At 39.0% G+C, this 22,621-nt stretch overlaps 1 protein-coding gene across 1 annotated transcript; it reads right to left on the reverse strand.

Moving 5' to 3' along the window:
* Positions 1 to 12,442: 12,442 nt before the first annotated feature.
* On the reverse strand, positions 12,443 to 14,508 carry LOC145097479 (1-aminocyclopropane-1-carboxylate synthase 3-like). Its single transcript, XM_079035045.1, has 3 exons — positions 14,130 to 14,508; positions 13,852 to 14,012; positions 12,443 to 13,756 (listed from the first exon to the last, which is right to left on the reverse strand). The coding sequence occupies exons 1-3, from the start codon at positions 14,406 to 14,408 to the stop codon at positions 12,778 to 12,780; spliced, it is 1,419 nt and encodes a 472-aa protein (XP_078891171.1). The 5' UTR covers positions 14,409 to 14,508; the 3' UTR covers positions 12,443 to 12,777.
* Between the last annotated feature and the right edge of the window lie 8,113 nt (positions 14,509 to 22,621).

Here is a 22,621-nt window from a genome sequence, read left to right on the forward strand (position 1 = left end):
TGTCAAGGAATGTTTCCTGACAAGAGAATCTTATATGTCAAGAGGTCAGTGGGAGTCTTAAAGATCTTGATAAGCTTCAAGAACTGGTCAAGAATAAACCTTTTGTTTATCACTAGCACAAGACTTGAGGTTTGTAACCTATAGTGTTGACATATTCTTGTTTTTGTGCCTAATCCAATGAAACTTGACTATGCATGTGAGTTCAATGAGTTCACAATTGATTGCATAAGGCAAAGCACCTTGATCAGTGAAAGTTCATTGATCAGTATGGGTGAACTGCTAAACAACTTGGAAGACATGGTAGGCCCTTGTGCTGCCAAGTGGCAAGAAATTAAGATTGAACAAGTTCAGTCCATATAAGTTTGAATTTATCATAGACCTTATCCTATGATAATGGTTACAAATAACACATTCACATGGATAGGAACACATACACCATGAAAAATAAGTGTCATATGGTTTCTCTCCATATCATGAAAATGATTGTGAGGAAACACTTTCACTAAGTTGATTTGAGAAGATAGCAGTTGTCTTAATTGCATTCTCAAATTCGAATATGATTACGACATCCCTCTTCATAGTTCGAATTGTGAGAAATGACAAAAGGTCTAAACATTTGAGACTTATTACTATAAGTTCTGAAATTTGTTAGACACATATTTGAGCTATCTAAGGAAAGGTGTATGAGTTTGAGAAGCCTAGATAAAGTCTTATCAAAGCATCTCGTATCATAAATCTGAACTTTGTAAAGAAAGTCAATAAGTATTTATTTCTAGAATTCCAGCTGATTTCAGAATACATGTCAAAGCTAGTGGGAGCATAAGTGTTATGCTAGTAAGATAATAATTATTATGCTAGTGGGAGCATGATCATTATTATAAGTGTTGCGAGTTAGCAATGTTAATTATACAAAACAAAAGTTTCAATTCACAAAGTTGCAGAGTTTGAAAAGTTGTTTGCTATAATTAAGGGAGAGGAACTCATACTTCCTTTCAAATCTTAATCAAATTTAGTCAAGGATATATATATATATATATATATATATATATATATATATATATATATATATATATATATATATATATGAATGTTATGTTGGAATAGTTTAACATAAGGAAATTCTATATATGGAAATATTATAACAAGAGAATGGTAAAGTATCATGTCTTTATGTAAGACATTATGAATCGTGTCCCATATGCTTCGGATATAGGATCGATTGCATATGATATAATATTCACATGTTCTAATTTTCCAAATGCCTAGGCCATTAACATGGAAAAAGGACTAGAACCGGATATGACTAAAGTTATTAAACAACAGTCAAGGACGATCTGAGGTTTGCTGAGGATTGGTTGCTTATGGATAGTTGAAAGTATAGTAATGAATGGACAATATTGATATAATTCAGAATAGATAGGATTCTATTATGAATGGATAGTCATATGGAAATTATGGAAAAGTGTCCATAATAGGAGTTGGATATCAAGAATCTATGAGTAAGTTAGAAACTTTTATGCAATAACGATGTTTAAAGGAATGTGCTTTGAATATGAGACTTCGTATCTGTGGAATTGTCTTGTAATAATCACCAATGGAAAGTTTTGTAATTGGCAAAGTCTCTGTGACTTGTGTACATAGTCATTACAATAGGATCAATGCATATAAGCTTAGAATCTAACAGATTACAGTAAGTGGTAAGGACTTGGTATTCTCATACTTACGATAAGGATTTAGAATTGTGAAATTAGTGTCAATGGAAATGTTTAAAGTTGATCTATTTCACAAAGTAAGGACCACAGGTAAACATAGTGTGCATGCTTGGAGCATGGGATGACTATTGTTTTAATACAAGTATTAAGTTGATTAATCGAAACATTATACTATGAATGATGTGTAATCAATATGGTGATTAAATAAAAGGTGTTTTATTTATATTCAAAAGTTTTGAGATCATATTGGATTTGATTATTCTTGTGTTTCACGTTACATATTTTGACTTCCCGAATAATAAGATTATCCAAACCATCCACCGTCGATCATACTTTGGAAGTTGGTATTGACGGAAGACTGTCAAGAATCCTTCTGTAGATTGTCTAAAAGGTGTGTATACATAGCACAAGTTTGTTGCAGTATTCATGAGTACTCCTATAATAAGATTTGAGTATTGGATTAAACCGACGCTCATCTGAATCACTTCATGGATTTTATCACGAGTGATTGTGATACGATAATATTTTATATTCTTGAAATGGAGACATGTGAGTTGTAGTTTGCAAGTCGGTTGCACATTGAAATATGTATACGCACCAGTAACTTGGTGTTATAAAACATATCGGTGTGTGTGATTTGATGAGTAAGTACAAGCAAGCATTTGAGTTAAAGTTTATCTATTCCTTTTACCCTAAGAGGGATAAAAGCGATATTTGTGGTCCCCTTGATGATTTAGTGATGAAAACCCTAAATGCTTGGCCAAGGCTGGACTAATTTGATTTGTTCAATTAGTCGTTCGTCATAAATTGGAAATCGGGAAACAACACATGAACAGAGAGTATGATATATGATCCCTTATCTAATGGACGCCTTACTAAATAACATCAGAGTTCGACAACGGACTTTTTGAGAGCTACGACTGCTAATCAGGTTCTGGAGTCATGCTTGCAATTATAGTTATTATACTTATCCATGTAGGAGACAGTTGGATTAGTGTCTAAGCCCATAACTATAATCGGTATGTACTTGACCCGATACTAGCATGGTCCATTTAGGTTGTAACACTCTTGAACAATTTGATAGGATGGATATTTGAGAAAGAGGTTAATATGATTTATTAATATATTATAAGTATAATATATTAATTTAGAAATCATATTATTTAATTAGTATTGATCAAGAATTGATTTGGAATTAATTTAGTGATCAAAAGAGACTAATTAAATTAACGAGGACTGATTATGTAAATCAGTGACACATATGGTTTAGGCTAATAATCCATGGTTAATATGTAATGGGATAAGCTTATGTGAAAGTCCATGAAGTATTAATCCATATAAGTTATGGACCATAAGCCTAAGTGTAAGAATTAGGGTTTGCTTATAACTCTTGGAATTTTACACTATATATGTATTCCTCTAAAGCCAAAAATCATGCACTATGTATTATTCTTAGTAGCTCTAGTCGATTTTGAGTCTCCAACTTCTCTCTCAAGCTCCTCCTCTTGTTCTTGGTTTGTTATAATTCCATTTGAGGCATCACACTTGAGGTGCTAGGCTCTTGAAAGACTAATTCCTACAAGCTGCAACAAAGAGGTAATCTTATATCTTACTTTTATGATTCATATGTCAAATTGTATGCTAGTTGTAGGATTCATGCTTTGGAATATATTTTTTTTGCATGTATAACTAGAGAAAACTTAGATCCAAATCTATTATGGTTGCATGTGCACCATAGGAGTGTAATTGTAACACCGAAATTTTCAAAACAAAATTTTCAATTAAAATAGTTTATCTCTTTAACACTTTTCATAAAAATCTCCTTTTTATTTTAATTACAATACATAACTCTTTTGTTCAATCAATTAATAAACCAGGATCCTCAAAAGAAACACTTCCTCTGGTGTGTACAATCAAGCTGGTGCCGTCCCGTGATCCTGAGAAAACCTGAAACATATAACACAAAACACTGTAAGCACGAAGCTTAGTGAGTTCCCCAAAATACCACTCTAACACATATTAGCCACTCAAGGCTATAACTCTGTTGACCCTCTGGTCAGTGTGTCTCAGTGGGACCCTCCAGTCCCAATTCTCTATGGACCCTCTGGCCCTAACTCTATGGACCCAAAGGTCCTAACTCTGGTAGCTCTGAATCATGCATATCACATATCACAACAAATCTCATAACATAAATAGCATACAAATACACTGGCACATAACTCTAATCCTAACTCTGTGGACCCTCTGGTCCTAGCTCTGTGGACCTTCCGGTCTTAACTCTGATATACACGCAACATAAATCACATAGAAATAATGCAGTGCCACACATCGCATAGATAGCATACAATAACTCTATCACATAACTTTGTTACCACTCTAGGTAAAGTATAGTGAGAAGACTCACCTCGGGTATCTCGGATGATCTTGCACACGAATCTACTGATCTAGCCCCCTAATCACATACAAAATATCCTTAATAAGTAATGGCTCCCAAAGGCTAGATTAAACCCCCTTCTATGATCCCTCGTAAGGGTAAGAGACAATTTTACCCCTCCTTGACTCAAAAGTCCAACTGTTCACCGAAACCCTATAAGTCAACAAACTTCAATGGTCACAGTTGATCCTACTCGCCGAGTGCACTAAGGTGACTCGGTGAGTACACGCCTGTCCTCTTCGCCCCTGGTCCTCTCTTGACTCACTGAGTCAACCCTATACTCCACGGGTCGTCACAGATTGCGAGTCGCGGGGCAACCCGACACAACTCGTCGAGTCCTCTCATGGACTCGGCGAGTACATGCCATGCTCACACTCAAACGACCTTCTGAGGTCAGATCTATTCCTCTAATCCATAGATGTGGCCTTTCCAACCACTATAATCACGTAAAGTCTCAATCTTGGTGCACATGCAACAACCATATGACCATATATGATGATTTAGCCCCAAATACCTTAACCCAAGGTCATGACCTCCATTTTTCTTCATAAAGCTTGATGAGTAAGGCTCTTTGGACCTCTATGGATCCTGATCCAAAGCCTCATCACCAGAAGGGACTAATTGGACATCAAATCAACTTAGACAAGGGCACAAGAAACCCTAAATCCATATATTCTTCATAAAACAGACGAAGAGCCGAAGTAATACCTCAAATGCAATGATCTTAGCTTCAAATCCTCAGAATAGCAACCTCCTTTGCTTTCCCTTGGCTAGGACCTCCCTCTTCTTGCTAAACAACACCACAAAGGTCAAGAATGGCTTCCTTTCTCTCTCAAAATGCTCCAGCACTCTAGGGTTTCTCTCTATGGACTGGTAGCCTCAAATGACGGCCATAAGTGTCTTTAAATAGGGCGCAAACCCGAGAAGTTAGGGTTTCATTAAACAGCATGGACTCGCCGAGTCCTTCATTAATCGGCCACTCACATCGTGATCCAATTCGGCGAGTCGGGGCTCCTACTCGCCGAGTCTCTCACTAAATTTCAATATAAATGAAATATATAATATACCTGGGAATCCAGATGTTACAGTAATAGTACCTAAAACCCAACACATTCATCTCACGGCTACTACCCACATCCCTATCAAACTAATTGCATATAATTTTCCTGTTTGGAGAAAACAAGTTCGTTCCACTCTCATTAGGCTTGATCTCCTCCAATTCATTGATGGTTCTTCAAAACCTCCCACTAAAACTAGTGTTGAATACTCTCACTGGTACAGACAGGATCAAATCTTGATCAATGACTTACTCGGTAGTTGCACTGATGCTATACAACAATTGTTATCATCTGCTGAAACATCATAAGAATCTTGGTCCCGTATCACCACAAGCTATGCAAATGCTTCTCGTTCTCGAATCATTTCACTCAAATCTAAAGTTACAACCAAGGTTCTAAAAGGCGTGAGGCGTGGCGTAGCGGCAAGGCCAAGCCTCAAGCTTAACGAGTTATGGCGAGCCATGGCGTTTTTCAAGGCGTGATGTAAGGCGGCGATTTTGTATTCATTTATAATTATATTACCGCATAAATATAAATTTATATCAAATATACCTAGTTTTTAGAAGTGTTATATCAATAACTAATAACAGAAAGTTAATAAAAAGCACAATACGTGTATGTCCGATTAGAAAAGGTATAAAAAAGAGCAAAAGAACGTGCCTCAAACGAAAAAACACGCGCCATAACGCGCCATGGCACGCCATATCACGCCTTGCCACGCGCCACGCCTAACAGCAACGTTATGAAGCTTTTCGTAACGGCGACGCCGACCTCACGCCATGGCGCGCCTTTTAGAACACTGGTTACAACCAATCGAAAAGGATCAGTCAATGTTACTTAATGTCGTCATGACATGCGATCCATTGCCGACAATCTTGCCTTAGTTCAATGCCCGTTCACTAATGAAGACTTGATGATTCACATCATCAATCAACTAGGAGATAACTTCAAAACCATTATAGCTGCTATCAAAGTCTGGGAAAACCCAATTACTTACTCCAAACTCTATGAAAAATTAGTAGACTTTGAATGACTCTTGAAGGAAACATCAATTCCTCCTCCTAACATTGTTACAACTAACTATACCCACACTTCACATAATGGGTCTACTCCTCCAAACAGGTCCATACATCCTTTCACCTCCAATCCATGGTCAAATGATGGATCTCGCCTGGGATCACGTAACCCACACCCATAATGGTAAAAATCACCAAACTTCTATACCAGAAATCGTACCACTTGCTCCAACTCTCACTGCCAATTCTGCTCCATCGATGGCCATGATACCAAGGAATGTCGTAAACTCTCACGGTTTCTATGTGAAAATAACATTAAAATAAACATAGGACCCGTTTCCAACTCCATAATGACCAGTAAAAATCTAGTTCAACCCACTTAGTTGTTTGACACTGGCGCATCACATCACTTTACATCGAATTCATCTAACATTTTACATCAAATCCATCTAAACTGCAACCTCCAATGGACTATGTAGGGCCTGATGAAATTGTCCTTGACAATGGAATGGGTCTCAAAATTACTCATACTGGTGACAGTAGTATCCCTAGATTGTCCCACTCTCTCTCCCTACCTCATATATTATGTGATCCTAATTTACGTCGTAATCTAATTTTGGTTGCCAAACTATGCAAAACTCACAAAGTTTCTGTCAAATTTTTTTCCCTCGTGCTTTGTTGTGAAGGATCTAATCATAGGGATGCATCTACTTCAGGGAGTGAACGATCATGATGTATACTATGCACCCGCCTCATCTCTTCCTCAAGCAAACACGGTCATGATATCTTCCATTCATGATTGGCATCATCGTCTTGGTCACCCATCTACCAAGATTTTTAAATCCATTGCAAAGTTTCTTGGCTTTCATTCAAATAAAATGGTGAATCGTACGTTTAACTGTGAATAATGCTCTATAAATAAAAGTCATAAAGTTCCATTTAATGACACCTCATTTGTGACTACATAACCATTTCAACATATATATATATATATATATATATATATATATATATATGAGGACCAACTCAAAAATCTATTAATGGTTACCAATACTATATAATATTTGTTGACTTCTACACCAAATATGTATGGCTCTATCCCACGTCCTACAAATATGACGTTTCCATGTTATATCCTCACTTCAAAAAGTTAGTCGAACACTACTTTCAAACACCCATTGGTATCTCTCACCTCACCCCACCACCTCACACACCCAAACTAAATGGTACCGTTGAAAGAGGTCACCACCATGTGGTGGAAACCGGACTAGCCCTTCTTCACTATGCCGATCTACTTTTAAGTTTTTGGTCACATGAATTTTAAACGGCGGTGTACTTAATCAATCAGCTACCTACACCTATCCTCAACCAAAAAACACCCTATGAACAATTGTATCGACAACCACCAAACTTTGACCATTTGGTTGCCTTTCCTATCCATGGATGAAACCCTATTCACCAGCTAAACCTCATCCAAAATCTTCCCAGTGTCTCTTTCTTGGCTACTCCACCTCCAAGTCTACTTACAAATGTCTTGACATTGCTACCAACCGACTTTATCATTCTCGCCATGTTTAATTTGTGACACACATCTTCTCGTTATGCATGGTTGTAAAATCGGTCTAGGCGGCCGATTAATCGGAATCTAGGTGCTTAGTGGCCTCCAACTGCCTAAGAATAAGGGCTAGAGGGTAAAATAATTGGCCTTGGTCAATTTGGTAAAAACCGGTCCAAATCGGACGAAATCGGTCCCCAAATCGGATCCAAAATCCGACCCAAAATCAGGCTCAAAGGACCCACCGGCTCAAAAGAGACAACTGCCCCAAAGCATAGTTGGATCTGGATTTCAATGAAGCCTTCAACCCATTTTATAGAAATGTTTCCCCTTGATAGTTTATCCCACCAACAATGTAGGATACTCAACTGATAAAAACAACGGAACACACAAAGATAAATTCATTCTTTCTTCTTTTTCTATTTTTTGTTTCAAATGTTCAGAGGGTGTTTGAGATTCACGGTATACAACTCGATCATGTTAGTTCTTCAATCTTGACTCCACATGGAAGATGATAATCAACATAGGTTAGTTCTTCAATGGTGTTTCTTTCAATCTTGCTCAAGTCTTCAATCTTCGGCGACGGTGACGACAAAGTCAGTGTTGAAGTCAAGGCTGAAGAGGCTTTTCGATTGGCAATTCCCTTGCGTTTTGAAGAACAATTCGGAGAAGACAAAACGGAGCCAGTGAATTCAAATATAGGCATAGATGCCGAAAAGCTTGTTCTTGGGATCAAATTGGGCATTCAGTACAGGTGATTCTTCTACTCTTCATTCTTTCTTCTAATTAATCTCATCGATTTACTAACTGGGTATTCTGGATTAGAACTGTTGTTCATGAAACCTATGATTTAATCTATTAATCATCATTTATGATGTAAGATGATTGAAACAAGCTACTTAGTCAATGTTAATTTGCATCTTGTTCTTAGATTATTTACTAATTTATCATTGTTTCTAGAATATGAATATGAAATATATAGATTAGGATGATGTTTCAGTTGATGTCTCCATTGTATCTGAATCATTTGCTTCTGTGCTAATTCCGTTGACAAAAATATCTGATTTCATGTAATTTACATTAAGAAATCAACTAACTGGGAAAAACTAGAAATCGAAGCCCCATAAGATAGAACTTACTCCGGTTATATCTAATTTTCGATCTTGCTTGATTGCAGTTTACGAGGAGGATCTGTGTTAAATGTATTCTAGAATGTCTTGGTTCATTTGGAAGCACTGGAAGATGCAAATTGAGAATATGATAGATGAATTTTTATTAAATCTGAATTCCATACCCTTTTAATTTACATATGAATTGTATTCTAGTTCTTTGCTGTTGCTTCTCACATATCAGAGTGTTCAAAGTCAAAGTTGATTAATCCCTTGAAATAAAGAAATTTACCAATTTGTTGTGACCATAGTTCCATGTTATATTTATTAAATTTCTAATAATTTTTTTAATTTATAATGTTATATTTATAAATGTTATATTCGTAGGATTAATGTTATATTTATTAATTTTTTAACATAATTAATGGTTCCCAATTAATCCCAATCTAGTCGATTAATCATCTGACCCCAGTCCACCGCTGAGCCTACGTCGAACGTTTTCTGCAACCTTGTCGTCATGTGATTCACATACTACCACCAACAAACCTACTCAACTTGATGATTTTCTCTCCACCACAATACATTCCTCACCCATTGTTCTCACTTCCCCAACGTCATGCATTACTTTCCCCTCCTATGCAAACCCCTCCACATTTCCAAATCATAACCCCACTATCCCTACAATATCTATTACCCCACCTACCATCAACCCATCTTCCACCTCACTTACCCCTCCTTCCTCTCCAACTATATCTCCCACACAAGCAACCAACATCTCCCCACCATCTCCAATCCTACATGATCATCATGATCACCCTTCCACACCAACAATAAACCCTCCTACACCTACCACCTCTCCCACCATCATGCCATCACCACCCAACCCGCTTCCACCTCACCCTTAATGAACCCAAAAAATCAATTCCAAATACTATGGTGACAACCATGTCAACCACAACATGGTTCATCCTCTACCTCCCACCATAGAACCAACTTGTGTCTCCCAAGCCATCAATGATCCTTTATAGAGACAAGTCATGGACGAAGAATACAACGCCCTACATCATAACCATACGTGGGAACTTGTTCCACCATCATCCAACATACCCATTGGATGCAAATAGGTATTTCAACCTGACATATCTATTGATAAGTACAAAGCTTATCTCGTGGCAAAAGGTTTTCGTCAACAACACGACAAAGACTACTTTGAAACCTTTAGCCTGGTAACCAAACCGGTTACCATTCGAGTAATCTTATCTCTCGTACTTTCCAAAAATTGGACTCTTCGTTAACTTTATGTCAACAACGCCTTTTTACAAGGTACTCTGCATGAGGTTGTCTACATTATCCAACCTCCGGGGTATGCAAACAAAAAGTTTCCAAATCACATTTGCAAATTCCGAAAGTCCCTTTACGGTCCGAAACAAGCACCATGAGCGTGGTACATGGAACTCCAAACCTTCCTCCTAAGTTACGGGTTCAAGAGATCTCAATCGGATGCCTCCCGTTTTATCTATAGTCATAACGGCTTGATTATGTATTTTTTTGTATATGTGGATGATATTGTCTTAACAAGAAATTGTACAAGCTTCTTGAACAACTTTTCAGATATTTTGTCAAAAAGATTCTCTCTCAAAGACCTTGGCAATCTTCACTACTTCTTGGGTATAGAAGTCATTTCCACACCTCAAGGCATGTTCCTATCCCAACATCGACACATCATTGATCTTCTCATTACCTTCCATACAGATGGCGCTAAAGATGTTGTCACTCCCTTAATCTCACCTGAGTCTCTCACTTTAGAAGATGGCTTATCCAAAATCGACCCAATCACTTACCGAAAAATTATTGGATCTCTATAGTACTTAGCATTCACTCACCTAGATGCTTACTTCACAGTCAACGAATTATCACAATACATGCATGCCCCCACCATAAAAACATGTAAGCTCTCAAACGGGTCATGTGTTACTTAAAAGGCACCATTCACTACAGGTTGTTCTTACCAATGATGGGGGCCGGTCCAATTCGGCATATCTCATCCAACATAGTCTCATGGAAATCCACACGCCAAAAGACCGTCTCCCGATCCTCAATGGAAGTCGAATATAAGGCTTTGGTTAATGCTGCAGCGGAAGTAACTTGGGTTGAACACTTGTTACAAGAACTTCATACTACAACTTCCACACTACCGAGCCTATATTGTGATAACGTCGGTGCCACGTATTTGTGTTCCAATCCAGTCTATCACTCCAGAATGAAGCATGTCGCACTAGATTACCAGTTTGTTCGGGAAAAGGTTGTTGCCGAATTGCTAAAAGTCTATCATATCAACTCCAAGGATCAACTAGCCGATGCTCTCACCAAGTCGCTCGCTCGTCCACAATTTTTCCTTCAATTGCGATCCAAGATTGCTGTCTCTAATGGAGCCTCCATCTTGTGGGGCCTATCAAGGATATCACATAAATATTCCCACAATCATCTCCATTAAAGTATTTACCATATTTAGCTAAGGTTTACCATGTATAGTTATTCTAGCTTTAATTTACAGCTTACATTACTCCTATAAATGCTCGCTCCTGTAAAGGCTTTATATTGGCCACTTATTCTCCTTGTAATGCGTGTAATTCAATATTAAAATCAGTTTTCTCCTTGTAATGCGTGTAATTCAATATTAAAATCGGTATCTCAATATAAGGTTAGCTTAACAAGAAACATCAAGTTAGCAGTTGTCACAACCTACAACCCAGGATCAATTATTATGAAGTTAAATGATCTAAAAAGTCATGAAATGTCAAGTAAATCTAAAAAATCTATTTTCAAATGAGAGTTTGTTGAGTGTCTTCAATATTACGGCCAAGGCTATGCAAATGGCGATTATGTCATTATGATACACGAGTTGGGGAGACTTTCAAGGAGATACGGCAAGAAAGTTATTAATTGTATTGCATTTAAAGTATCTTTTTGACTATTTTTTTTTTTACCCCAATGAGTGATGACAACACCAAATACCGTTGGGCTAGAAGCCCTTTGGTATTTTTTTTTACTGTTAGCAGGAAGAGAAAGCATCTACAGGAAGAGAAAGCATCTACAATTTGGTCAATTGCGTTTATTAGCACAACGTGCCTATAGTAGACAAACTCCAAACTCCACTTGTGTTATGTATTTTGAAAAAGAAGGCAAAGAATGAGTTTCAAAGCTCTTCAACTAAAGGAATGCTGAATTCCTCAAATGAAGGAATCCATAAATTCCAATAAGATATTCAAGTAAACGCGATCATGAAATTGAATCGGAATCCATAACCACTTGATTATGGCAAAGCAAAGATCACATGAGATTTTTGTATTATATAGTAATTTATTAACAATATAAGTCATACCTTTCCAAACTTCAAGCAAGATTTCTTTTGATTCGAGAAAAGATTGTGAAAATTATAAACTGCCACGTACTATGGTTTTCTTCGAAACTACGATATGTAACCGTAGTTAATGATGGTAACCAAAGTGATTTAGTTAGTTCATACATATGATATTAATTAATTAACCATACAAGAGCTTAACTAAACAATTCAATAACGTTACATAAAAATTACTTTAAATGGTTTACAATGTAATTAAAGAAGCATATACTACTCCTAATCCATATGCGTTGACCGCAAACTTTCTATACATTATAATCCCCTAAAATAAAAATATTAACTGAAGAATATACATCAAGTAAAAAATATTCAAAAAAAAAAAATTAACAAATGCAATAGCTAGTCTACCTTCTTTTTTTTTTTTTTTTTCTTTTTTTTTTTTCTTTTTTTTAAAGGTCGCCACAAGATTGAAACTCCATTTTGGAATATTCCAATCAAATAATTGTCCAAAGGCATCCAACGTAATAGTGTACTAACGTTGTTCCCCAACTTCAAGTTGGTTCAACGAAAGAGAAAAAACCCATTTGGGTAACGACTTTGTTCTCCTAGCAGAATTATGCAGCATCTGTTGATGTCGATTCCTATTATTTTTCTTCGACATTGACTCCACAAATGACTTAACACGTTGCATGGCCAAGATTAGGGTTTCTTCAGACATATTGGCGAAGCAAACCCTGAACCAACCCGGTTCACTACAATGGCAAGAAGAACCGGGCGAGATGTTCAACCGGACATCATACACAATCTTCTCCCACAGTTCGATTTCTCCATGAAAGGTCTTTGAACTCAAAAGATGTCTCATATCCACCCAACAAAACAAACCGGAGTTGCTTTTCAGGCATCTGATTCCAACCTTTTGCAGCCCTTTTACCAGCGTTTCCTGCCGGTGTTTCAACCTCCGGCGATTCTCAGAAAGATAGATTTGTGTGAATTTCCGGTCTGATAACATCTCCGACAGTAAATACTGTGTTTGAGAGGAAATTAAACCGAAGCTAGACATTTTTGTGGCGGCAGAGACGACGTCAACGTTGCCGGAGTAAATTGCTCCGACTCGAAAACCAGGTAAACCGAGATCTTTTGAGAGACTGCAGATGATGTGAACGCGGTTAGAAACTTCGCTGTTCATGAGGTTTTTGTTCTTCAGAACTTCCATCACACTGGTGAACTTCGGTGAACTGAAAACAGTACCAGAGTAGACTTCATCACTGATGAGATGGATGTTCTTGGTGGATATGAAGTTGAAGATGAGGTCGAGTTCATGGATGCTCAATGATGTCCCCAATGGATTCGACGGATTCGTGACGAAAATACCCTTCACTTTAAGGTCTTTCTTTTTTGCTTGTTGGTAGGCATCTTCAAGGGCAGATCTGGTAATCCGGAAGCCATTGGAGCTTGAGCAGTGAATCGGGACTATTTCAGCTCCAGTTCGCCACTTGAGATCTCTATCGAATCTACATAACGTAGTAAATCAGATCAGAATCATAAACTTTACTGTGACGTTACTTGCGATATAAGGAATACGAGATGAAAAGTAAGGTGAACCTACGCCGGATAATATGGCGTCGGAATGAGGAAAGCGTCGCCGGGGTTAGCGATACAAAACATTAAAGTTTCACTGGCGGAGGTTGCTCCGGCGGTGAGTACAAGGTTGTTTGGATCAAAAGTAAAAGTGTTTCCTCTTATCTCAGACATGAACTGGACGAATGCCTACAAAAATCAGAAGAAATGATTAAGTATATAAATAGATGAATAAGATATTTATAAAACTTGGTAGGTGGGTTTATTTACTACAAGACGATTTAAAAAAAAAAGAAAAATGCTTACTTTCTTGAAAGAGGGAAGGCCATGATAATCTTGAAAGAGAGCAAGTTCTTTAAAGACGGAATGATCATCATTGTTCTTGAATTGTGTTGCAGTTGGATTGTTTTCGATCCATGACTCAAGAAGATTGAATGATAATTGATTTTCAGCCAGACCCATTTGGATAATACCATTTGGATTATTGATCTCGTGGTAGGGATTCTTCTCGTACTCTTGCCATCCAAGAAAATACGAGGAATCCTGCCCATGAGCATTACAATCGGTAACTTTTGAGGACAACATGTGTTTGAAAAAAAAGCCTTAACTGAGGCAAAAACAATAAGTGTTAAAAGGTTGGAATTGGATTTTGGTTAAAATGAGTTGAAGCTATGTGGTGAAAGTGAATGAGAACGCATTTTATGAATGGTTTGTTTGGAAGGTATATATAGAGGTTGGAGATGTAGTTGACAAATAGTGTTACGTTAATTCCATGTCAAATTGTTTGACCTTTGGATTCGTAGACTTTAAAGTTACTCTCATGTTCTACTCTCTTTTCACGCGCGATCTATTCACACTCCACCGTCATTTGTACGTGCAGTGCACGTGATAAGATTGCATCTCTCCATAGGCATTAAAGATCGAATTTAGATTTTAGATGCAAATAAGAAGTTTCCTTTCACACTGGTTATTTTACGGGAGGCCAAGGCGGCAAGGCCCACTTGGCTTGTAGTTATACTAGAGATTATGAACTAATTAAGGAGCTGTCTTGTAGTGATTATGGTTGGCTAGTTTCAACAAGAAAGATATGTGTCAACAAAAGGACAATAGTTTTCATTGAGTAATTAAAGATTTAAATGTAGCCAAAATGCGTGATTAGTCTCACCAAAGGTTTACACACGTCTACTCTATGATTGTTGGAAATATCTAATACTCGTATAAAGTGATTACATTTCAAATTATGTAAAGGTTTGAATGTCACAATCAAATGTTCTCGTTTAGATACAAGCTTTTTTAGAACAAAATACATAAATGGATAGGGAAAATGATTGATAACTAAATATCAAAATTGTTCAAAATATATCATTCAAGTTTTGTAACTACAAAAGAAATATCATTGCATTATTGCCTTTGTACTCATATTATCATCCAAGTAAACTTTTTGTTCCAATCACACCTTATAGTGATTGGTTGTTGCAGGTAAGTTGGTGACTTGACATATTTATTGTTTTGTTGGTATATTAGTTGACAAATAGGTTATCTACCCGACATTAAATGTTATATTTGTTGGATTAGGTGTCTAAACTTATAACTATAAATGAGATGTACTTGACCCGATAGTAGCATGGTCATTTTGGGTTGTCTTCACACTGGTGACTAGACAGGATGACTGTTGAGGAGAGAGGTTAATTTATTATTAAGAATAATAAATTGTAGCATAAATATGATTTATTAATATATTATATGAATAATATATTAATTTGGAATCATATTATTAATTAGTATTTAATTAGAAATTAATTTGGAATTAATTTTGGGATTAAAGGAATTGATTAAAAGTACAGGGGTTGTTTTGTAATTATTTGATGGTTGAGGCTTTGTGCCATTGGATCACACTTGTTAGGGCTAGGCCGAAAATCCAAGAAGGATTTAGGAGTTTTTGTCTAAGCCCTAATGCAAGGAGGTCCATGGACTTGCTTAGGCCCTAAGCTAAGGGATTAGGGTTTCCACCCTGAAACCTAGTTGGCTTCAAGTATAAATAGACCCCTTAGGCTTAAGAATTCGTCCCACCCTTTGAGGAACCCTAGAAGAGACGATTTCTAGAGCTAGTTACATTCTCTCCTCTATCTCTTATTCATCCTTTCACTCTTGTGTGTTTGCGATCCATTAGAGGTACTACATTTGTGGTACTTGTCCTCAAGAGCAAAGGAACTTCAAGATTTAGTTGTTACTACTATATAGCAACAAAGGTATGTATTCTAATCCCTTTTGTTTGTGAATTTTCGAAATATTAGATGCATGCTAGGGTTTCCTTTTGTGTTCATTTGTTGTATGTCTAATAGTTAAAACATAGATCCAAATTAGGGTTGCATGCACACATATGATTGTTTGTATAAAAACCAACAGTGGCATCAGAGACTTTGGTTTTTGTTTTCAATTGGATTTGATACAAAAGTATGAACTTGACAAATTAGGGTTTATGGCTAATAAACCCTAGGGCTTGGATTTTCGAAATTAGGGTTCCAAAACCCTAGTTTTTGAATTTTGTTAGGGTTTCTTGAACCCTTTCCTTTGGCATTAAAATTTCGAAATTAGGGTTGTCTAACCCTATGTTTTTCGAAAATGCCTTATTCCCCAAGATAAGATTCCAAGATTTTAGGGATTAGGATAATACCAACTTTTGTAATTATCCCTTTAATTGTTTAAATAGATAATTAAAGATCTTTGATTTATCCCATCTCAAATTTTTGAGTTTTAGGGGATAAAGGGATTAGGTTAAATTAGTTGTTTAATTTAATGGATAATCCTCAAAGATTTAATACTTTAAATTAAATGTTTAATTTTGGATAATTATTAAATCTTGTAATTATCCCTTTAATTGTTTAAATAGATAATTAAAGATCTTTGACTTATCCCATCCCAAATTTTCGAATTTTAGGGGATAAAGGGATTAGGTTAAATTAATTGTTTAATTTAATGGATAATCCTCAAAGATTTAATAGTTTAAATTAAATGTCTAATTTTCGATAATTATTAAATCAAAGTTTTAATATTTAAGATTTTAAAATTAAAAAGTATTAATTTTCGAAAATTTTAAATTTGATTAAAACCCTAGTATTTTGAAATGCTTAAAATACACCCTTATACTATTAGAATATTATAAGATTAGTACTTATATATATATGTATAAGATTAAGCTAGTTTTACCGTTAGTAGGCTTCATTCACAAAGCCGATCTATAAGGAGGTATAAGGTTGATGCCTATAAAATAGCAGTTTAATGGGTGTCCATTGTCACCCACTGCTTCTTTGATTGGTGGAGGGTTGTTAGCCGAACGGGTAGGATAGGACAACTAATTCCTCATTATAAGTATAATGATTAATAAAGTAACTAAATGTTTTTTATAAAATTCTCAATCTTAGTTACTTTAGGAAAAATGTGAAAATGATGTTATTCCATAAAATTACACTTTGAACCCTGCCAAGTTGTTAGCGGAGCGTGTGTAGTTAACCGACACACTAATTTAGGACTAACAAAGGTGGCAAAGGGAAGCTTGATTGTGACAACGTAAATTTCAAAACAATTTTTCACTTTTAAAATTTATAATTTCAATTCATAAACATTCTCATATCTCATTATATCACATATCAAATCCATAAAAACACATCCCAAGATCAAAATGTATAAAACTCCAATAGTGTGTATTGATCATGTCGGCGCCTTCCCACAATCCTCACTAGTACCTGAAACACGTAACACAAAACACTGTAAGCATAAATGCTTAGTGAGTTCCCCAAAATATCACATTTAACACATAATAGCCACTCGAGGCTATAACTCTTTGAGCCCTCTGGCTCTAACTCTGTGGACCCTCTGGCCCTAACTCTATGAACTCTGATATATACACAACATAAATCACATAGAAATAATGTTGTGCAACACATCACATAAATAGCATACAAGATACTCTATCACATAACTCTAATTACCACTCAAGGTAAAGTATAGTGAGAAGACTCACCTCGGATAACTCGGTAAACCTCGAACTCTGAAATTATGCACTCGCCTCTGCCTAATCACATAATAATTACTCTAATTAATACAACTTCTAAAGGCTAGGCTAACCCCTCTCTATAAGTTCTCTAAGAAGGGTAAAAGGCCATTCTACCCCTCTAACGGCTCACAAGTCCAAACATTGACTAAACCCTAAAAGTCAACGAAGTAAACGGTCAAACTTTGACCAGACTCGTCGAGTGCACTCGAGCGACTCGGCGAGTCCACACTAGTCCTCTGAATCCTTCCAATCCTCACTTGGCACGACAAGTCCCCTCTCCACTCGTCGGGTTACTTAGTAACGAATCGTAGGGCAACCCCGACTCGACTCGTCGAGTCCATTCATGAACTCGGCGAGTTGCTCCCATGACAACACCCATCTAACCTTCTGAGGTCAGATCTACTTCCCTAATCTATAGATCTGACTTCCCCATAGCCAATAACCATGTAAAGGTCGAATCTTGCTACACATGCATTGCACCCAAGTCTTATTTTGGTGAAATTCCTTCTAACATGGAAACCTAGTCTCCTTTCCTCCATAAACCATCATAGAGCACAATGGGGAAGGCTCTCTGGACCTCTATGGGTCCAGATCTGAGGTCTAACATAGCAAAGGACCATAAACTCCACTTATCAAACTCTAAAAAGGCTATAGAAAACCCTAGATCATGGATCTTAACCCAAAACAGAAAGGAAGTTTGATTTGATACCTCAAAGGTGTAGATATGAACTTGAAAACTCTGGATCGACAACTCCTTTGACCTCTTCTTGCTGGAAACAACTTCTCCTTTGCCAAATCACACCAAAATTGATCAATATAGCCTTATCTCTCTCTCAACTCGCTCAACCTCTCAAGGGACACTCTCAAGAGACAGGTAGCCACACAAGAGGGCTATAAGGTCCTTTAAATAGGGCACAGGCCCGGGGATTTAGGGTTTCAGTCGTCAGCACGGACTCGTCGAGTCCACCCTTATCGACTCGTCGAGTCCCCTCATTTATCAGTCAACAATACGCGATCCTACCCGACGAGTCTAGGCGTCAACTCGTCGAGTCCCTCTCTTAACTCCAAAATAAATGATAAAATATAATACCTGGAAATCCAGATGTTACAATTCTCCCCCACTAGAATCAGACTTCGCCCTTGAAGTCTTACTCCGCAAACAACTCTGGATGCTGCTCATGCATCTCCGACTCCGGCTCCCAGGTCAAGTCGGACCCTCTCTGATGTTGCCATTGAACCTGCACTAGGGGCACCTTCTTGTTCCTCAGAACCTTGATCCTCCAATCCACAATTGCAACTGGCCTCTCAACATAATTCAGATTGGCATCCACCTAAATATCCTCCAACAGTACTACCGCCGAATCGTCGGCTATACACTTCCTCAACTGAGATACATGGAAGGTATCATGGATCTGGCTCAACTCCGCAGGTAGCTCCAGACAATATGCTACCGTGCCTACCCTTGCAGTCACCCTGAACGGACCGATATACCGGGGCCCCAGCTTGCCCCTCTTCCTGAATCGGATCACTCTTTTCCAAGGAGATACCTTTAGGAGTACGAAGTCTCCCATTTGGAACTCAAGCTCGGACCGTCGCCTATCTGCATAACTCTTCTAGCGACTCTGAGCTGTCAGCAGCCTCTGCCTGACCTGTTGTATCCGCTCTGTCGTCTGAAACACTAACTCAGTGTTGCCCATCAATCGCTGCCCAACCTCTCCCCAGCATATGGGAGTCCGACACCTCCTCCCGTACAACAATTCAAAGGGAGGCATGCCGATACTCGAATGGTGGCTGTTCTTATACGAAAACTCAACCAACGGCAAATATGTGGCTGTTGTTATACGAAAATTCAAAGGGAGGCATGCCGATACTTGAATGGTGGCTGTTGTTATACGAAAACTCAGCCAACAGAAAATACGTGTCCCAACTTCCTCCAAAGTCCATCACACACGCTCGCAGCATGTCTTCGAGCGTCTGAATCGTCCGCTCACTCTGACCATCCGTCTGTGGGTGGTATGCGGTACTAAAATGCAGCCTCGTACCCAACTCCTCATGGAATTTCTTCCAGAATCTGGAAGTGAAACATACATCTCGATCTGACACGATCGAGATCAATACTCCATGCCGTGATACCGCCTCTCTCACATATATCTCTGCCAACCTCTCAGTAGAAGAGCTCTCACTGATAGCAAGAAAGTGAGTGCTCTTCGTCAGCTGGTCAACAATCACCCAGATTGCATCGACACCCCTCGCAGTCCTCGGCAATTTGGTGATAAAATCCATGGAAATTTGTTCCTACTTCCACTCGGCAACCTCAAGTAGCTGCAACTTGCCATGCGGACGCTGATGCTCGGCCTTCACCCTGCGATAGGTCAAGCACCTCTCTACGAACCACGCGACATCCCTCTTCATACAGGGCCACCAATACTCCCTCTTTAGGTCCAAATACATCTAAGTGGCCCTGGGATGGATCGAGAACTTCGACCTATGCACCTCCTCCATCAGAATGGTATGTGCCCCGCTTTCAAATGGCAACCAAATCCGACCCTGAAAGGTCATAAGCCCACGGCTATCGGCAACGAACTCAGATATCTGTCCGATCACCCGCTCTCTTTTGCGGTTCTCAGGTCTCATGGCCTCTACCTGGGCCTCTCGAATGGTGTCCAACATCGGAGTCATAACTGTCAATCTCAAACAAACATCTCGTATCAGGACACTCTTCGCCCTGCGACTCAGGGCATCGTCTACAACATTAGCCTTGCCCGGGTGGTACAGGATCTCACACTCATAATACTTTACCACATCCAATCATCTCCTCTAGCGCATATTCAGGTTGGGCTGATCCATCAGATACTTCAAGCTCTTGTGATCCGTGTATATGGTACACCGGACCCCATACAAATAGTGACGCCAGATCTTGAGGGCGAACACCACAGCCCCAACTCCAGATCGTGAGTGGGATATCTCATCTCATGAGGCTTCAACTGCCTCGATGCGTATGCTATCACATGACATTTCTGCATCAACATGGCACCTAATCCTGATATCGACGCGTCACAATATACCACAAAATCATCCATCCCCTCCAGAAGGGCTAATACTAGGGCTTCGCATAATCTCTGGCAAAGTGTCTCGAATAAGGGCTGCTGCTCTGGGCCCCAACTGAATGTTACGCCCTTCCGGGTCAACCTGGTGAGAGGAACAACAATCTTGGAGAAATCTTTGATAAATCTCCGATAATAGCCGACCAACCCTAGAAAACTTCTGATCTCTGAGGGGGATCTCGGCACCTCCCAACTCATCACTTCCTCAATCTTGGCTGGATCGACCAATATCCCGCTCTGGTTAACGAGATGCCCCTCCTGGACCTCTCGTAACAAAAAATTGCACTTGGAGAATTTGGCATAAAGCCTCTATGATCTCAGAACTCTGAGGATCTCCTTCAAATGCTCCTCATGCTGCTCTCTAGATCTCAAATATACTAATATATCATCGATGAACACGATCACTGAACTATCCAACATCGGCCTACACATTCTATTCATGAGATCCATGAATGCTGTCAGTGCATTGGTGAGCCCGAAAGGCATCACCACGAACTCGTAATGCCCATAACGAGTTCTGAATGCTGTCTTCTGGATATCCTCATCGCGCACTCTCATTTGATGATATCCAGATCTCAGATCAATCTTGGAGAACCAAGACGCTCCCTGTAACTGATCAAACAAATCGTCGATACTCGGCAAGGGGTAACGCTTCTTGACCGTCAACTTGTTCAACTTCAGGTAATCAATACACATCCGGTGCGAACCATCCTTTTTCTTGACAAAGAGGATCGGCGCTCCCGATGGCGAGCTACTAGGCGGAATAAATCCCTTCCCCAACAGCTCCTGAAGCTGCGAGGATAACTCCTGCATCTCTGGAGGCGCAAGGAGATAGGGCGCCTTGGCGATAGGCGCTGCCCCCGGAACCAAATCGATACGAAACTCTACCTGCCTCTCGGGAGGCACACCCGGCAACTCCTCGGGGAAAACGTCCGGGAACTCCCGCCTTATCGGGACCTCATTGACCAACCTCGACCTCTCTGCATCTACTCTCGTATCCATTACATACGCCATAAACCCACTACAGCCCTACTGTAGGCTCTGCCTCGCTCTAGCGGCCGAACAAAATGCTGACCCAGGACGGGTACCCTCGCCATAAACCGTAAGAACTCCTCCACTAGGGTCTCGTATGGTCACCAGCTGCGGCTCACAGTCGATAATCACTCCAAATCTGCTCAACCAGTCCATGCCCACGATGACACTGACATCCCCCATCGCAATCGGAACCAAATCAATCAGAAACTCAATTCTGAAGATCTCAAGTACACATCCCCGAATCACATCGGTGGCATACACTGCTCGCTCGTCAGCTATGGAAACTCGCAGATGTCGACTCAATTCCTCTCGACGAATACTGATGTGTTGACTAAAGGTTAATGACACAAAAGATCGACTCGCACCCGAGTCAAATAACACCAAGGCAGGCACAGAACACACAAGGAAAGTACCTACGCATAATATAATATAAACACAATATCTCAAACATCATAGTAAATACATGAAAGATTACATACCAGCCACAATATCGGGCGCCACAAGGACCTCCTCCGCGGTCAACTGGAAAGCTCTCCCTCATGCCTTCGGTGCCTTGGCCTTCACCGGCCGACTCTCGGTAGCTCGAATAGCAGCAGGGGCAGATC

This window comes from Lactuca serriola, chromosome 4, assembly GCF_051521515.1.
Source record: "Lactuca serriola cultivar US96UC23 chromosome 4, Lser_US96UC23_V15, whole genome shotgun sequence".
Lineage (NCBI taxonomy): Eukaryota > Viridiplantae > Streptophyta > Magnoliopsida > Asterales > Asteraceae > Lactuca > Lactuca serriola.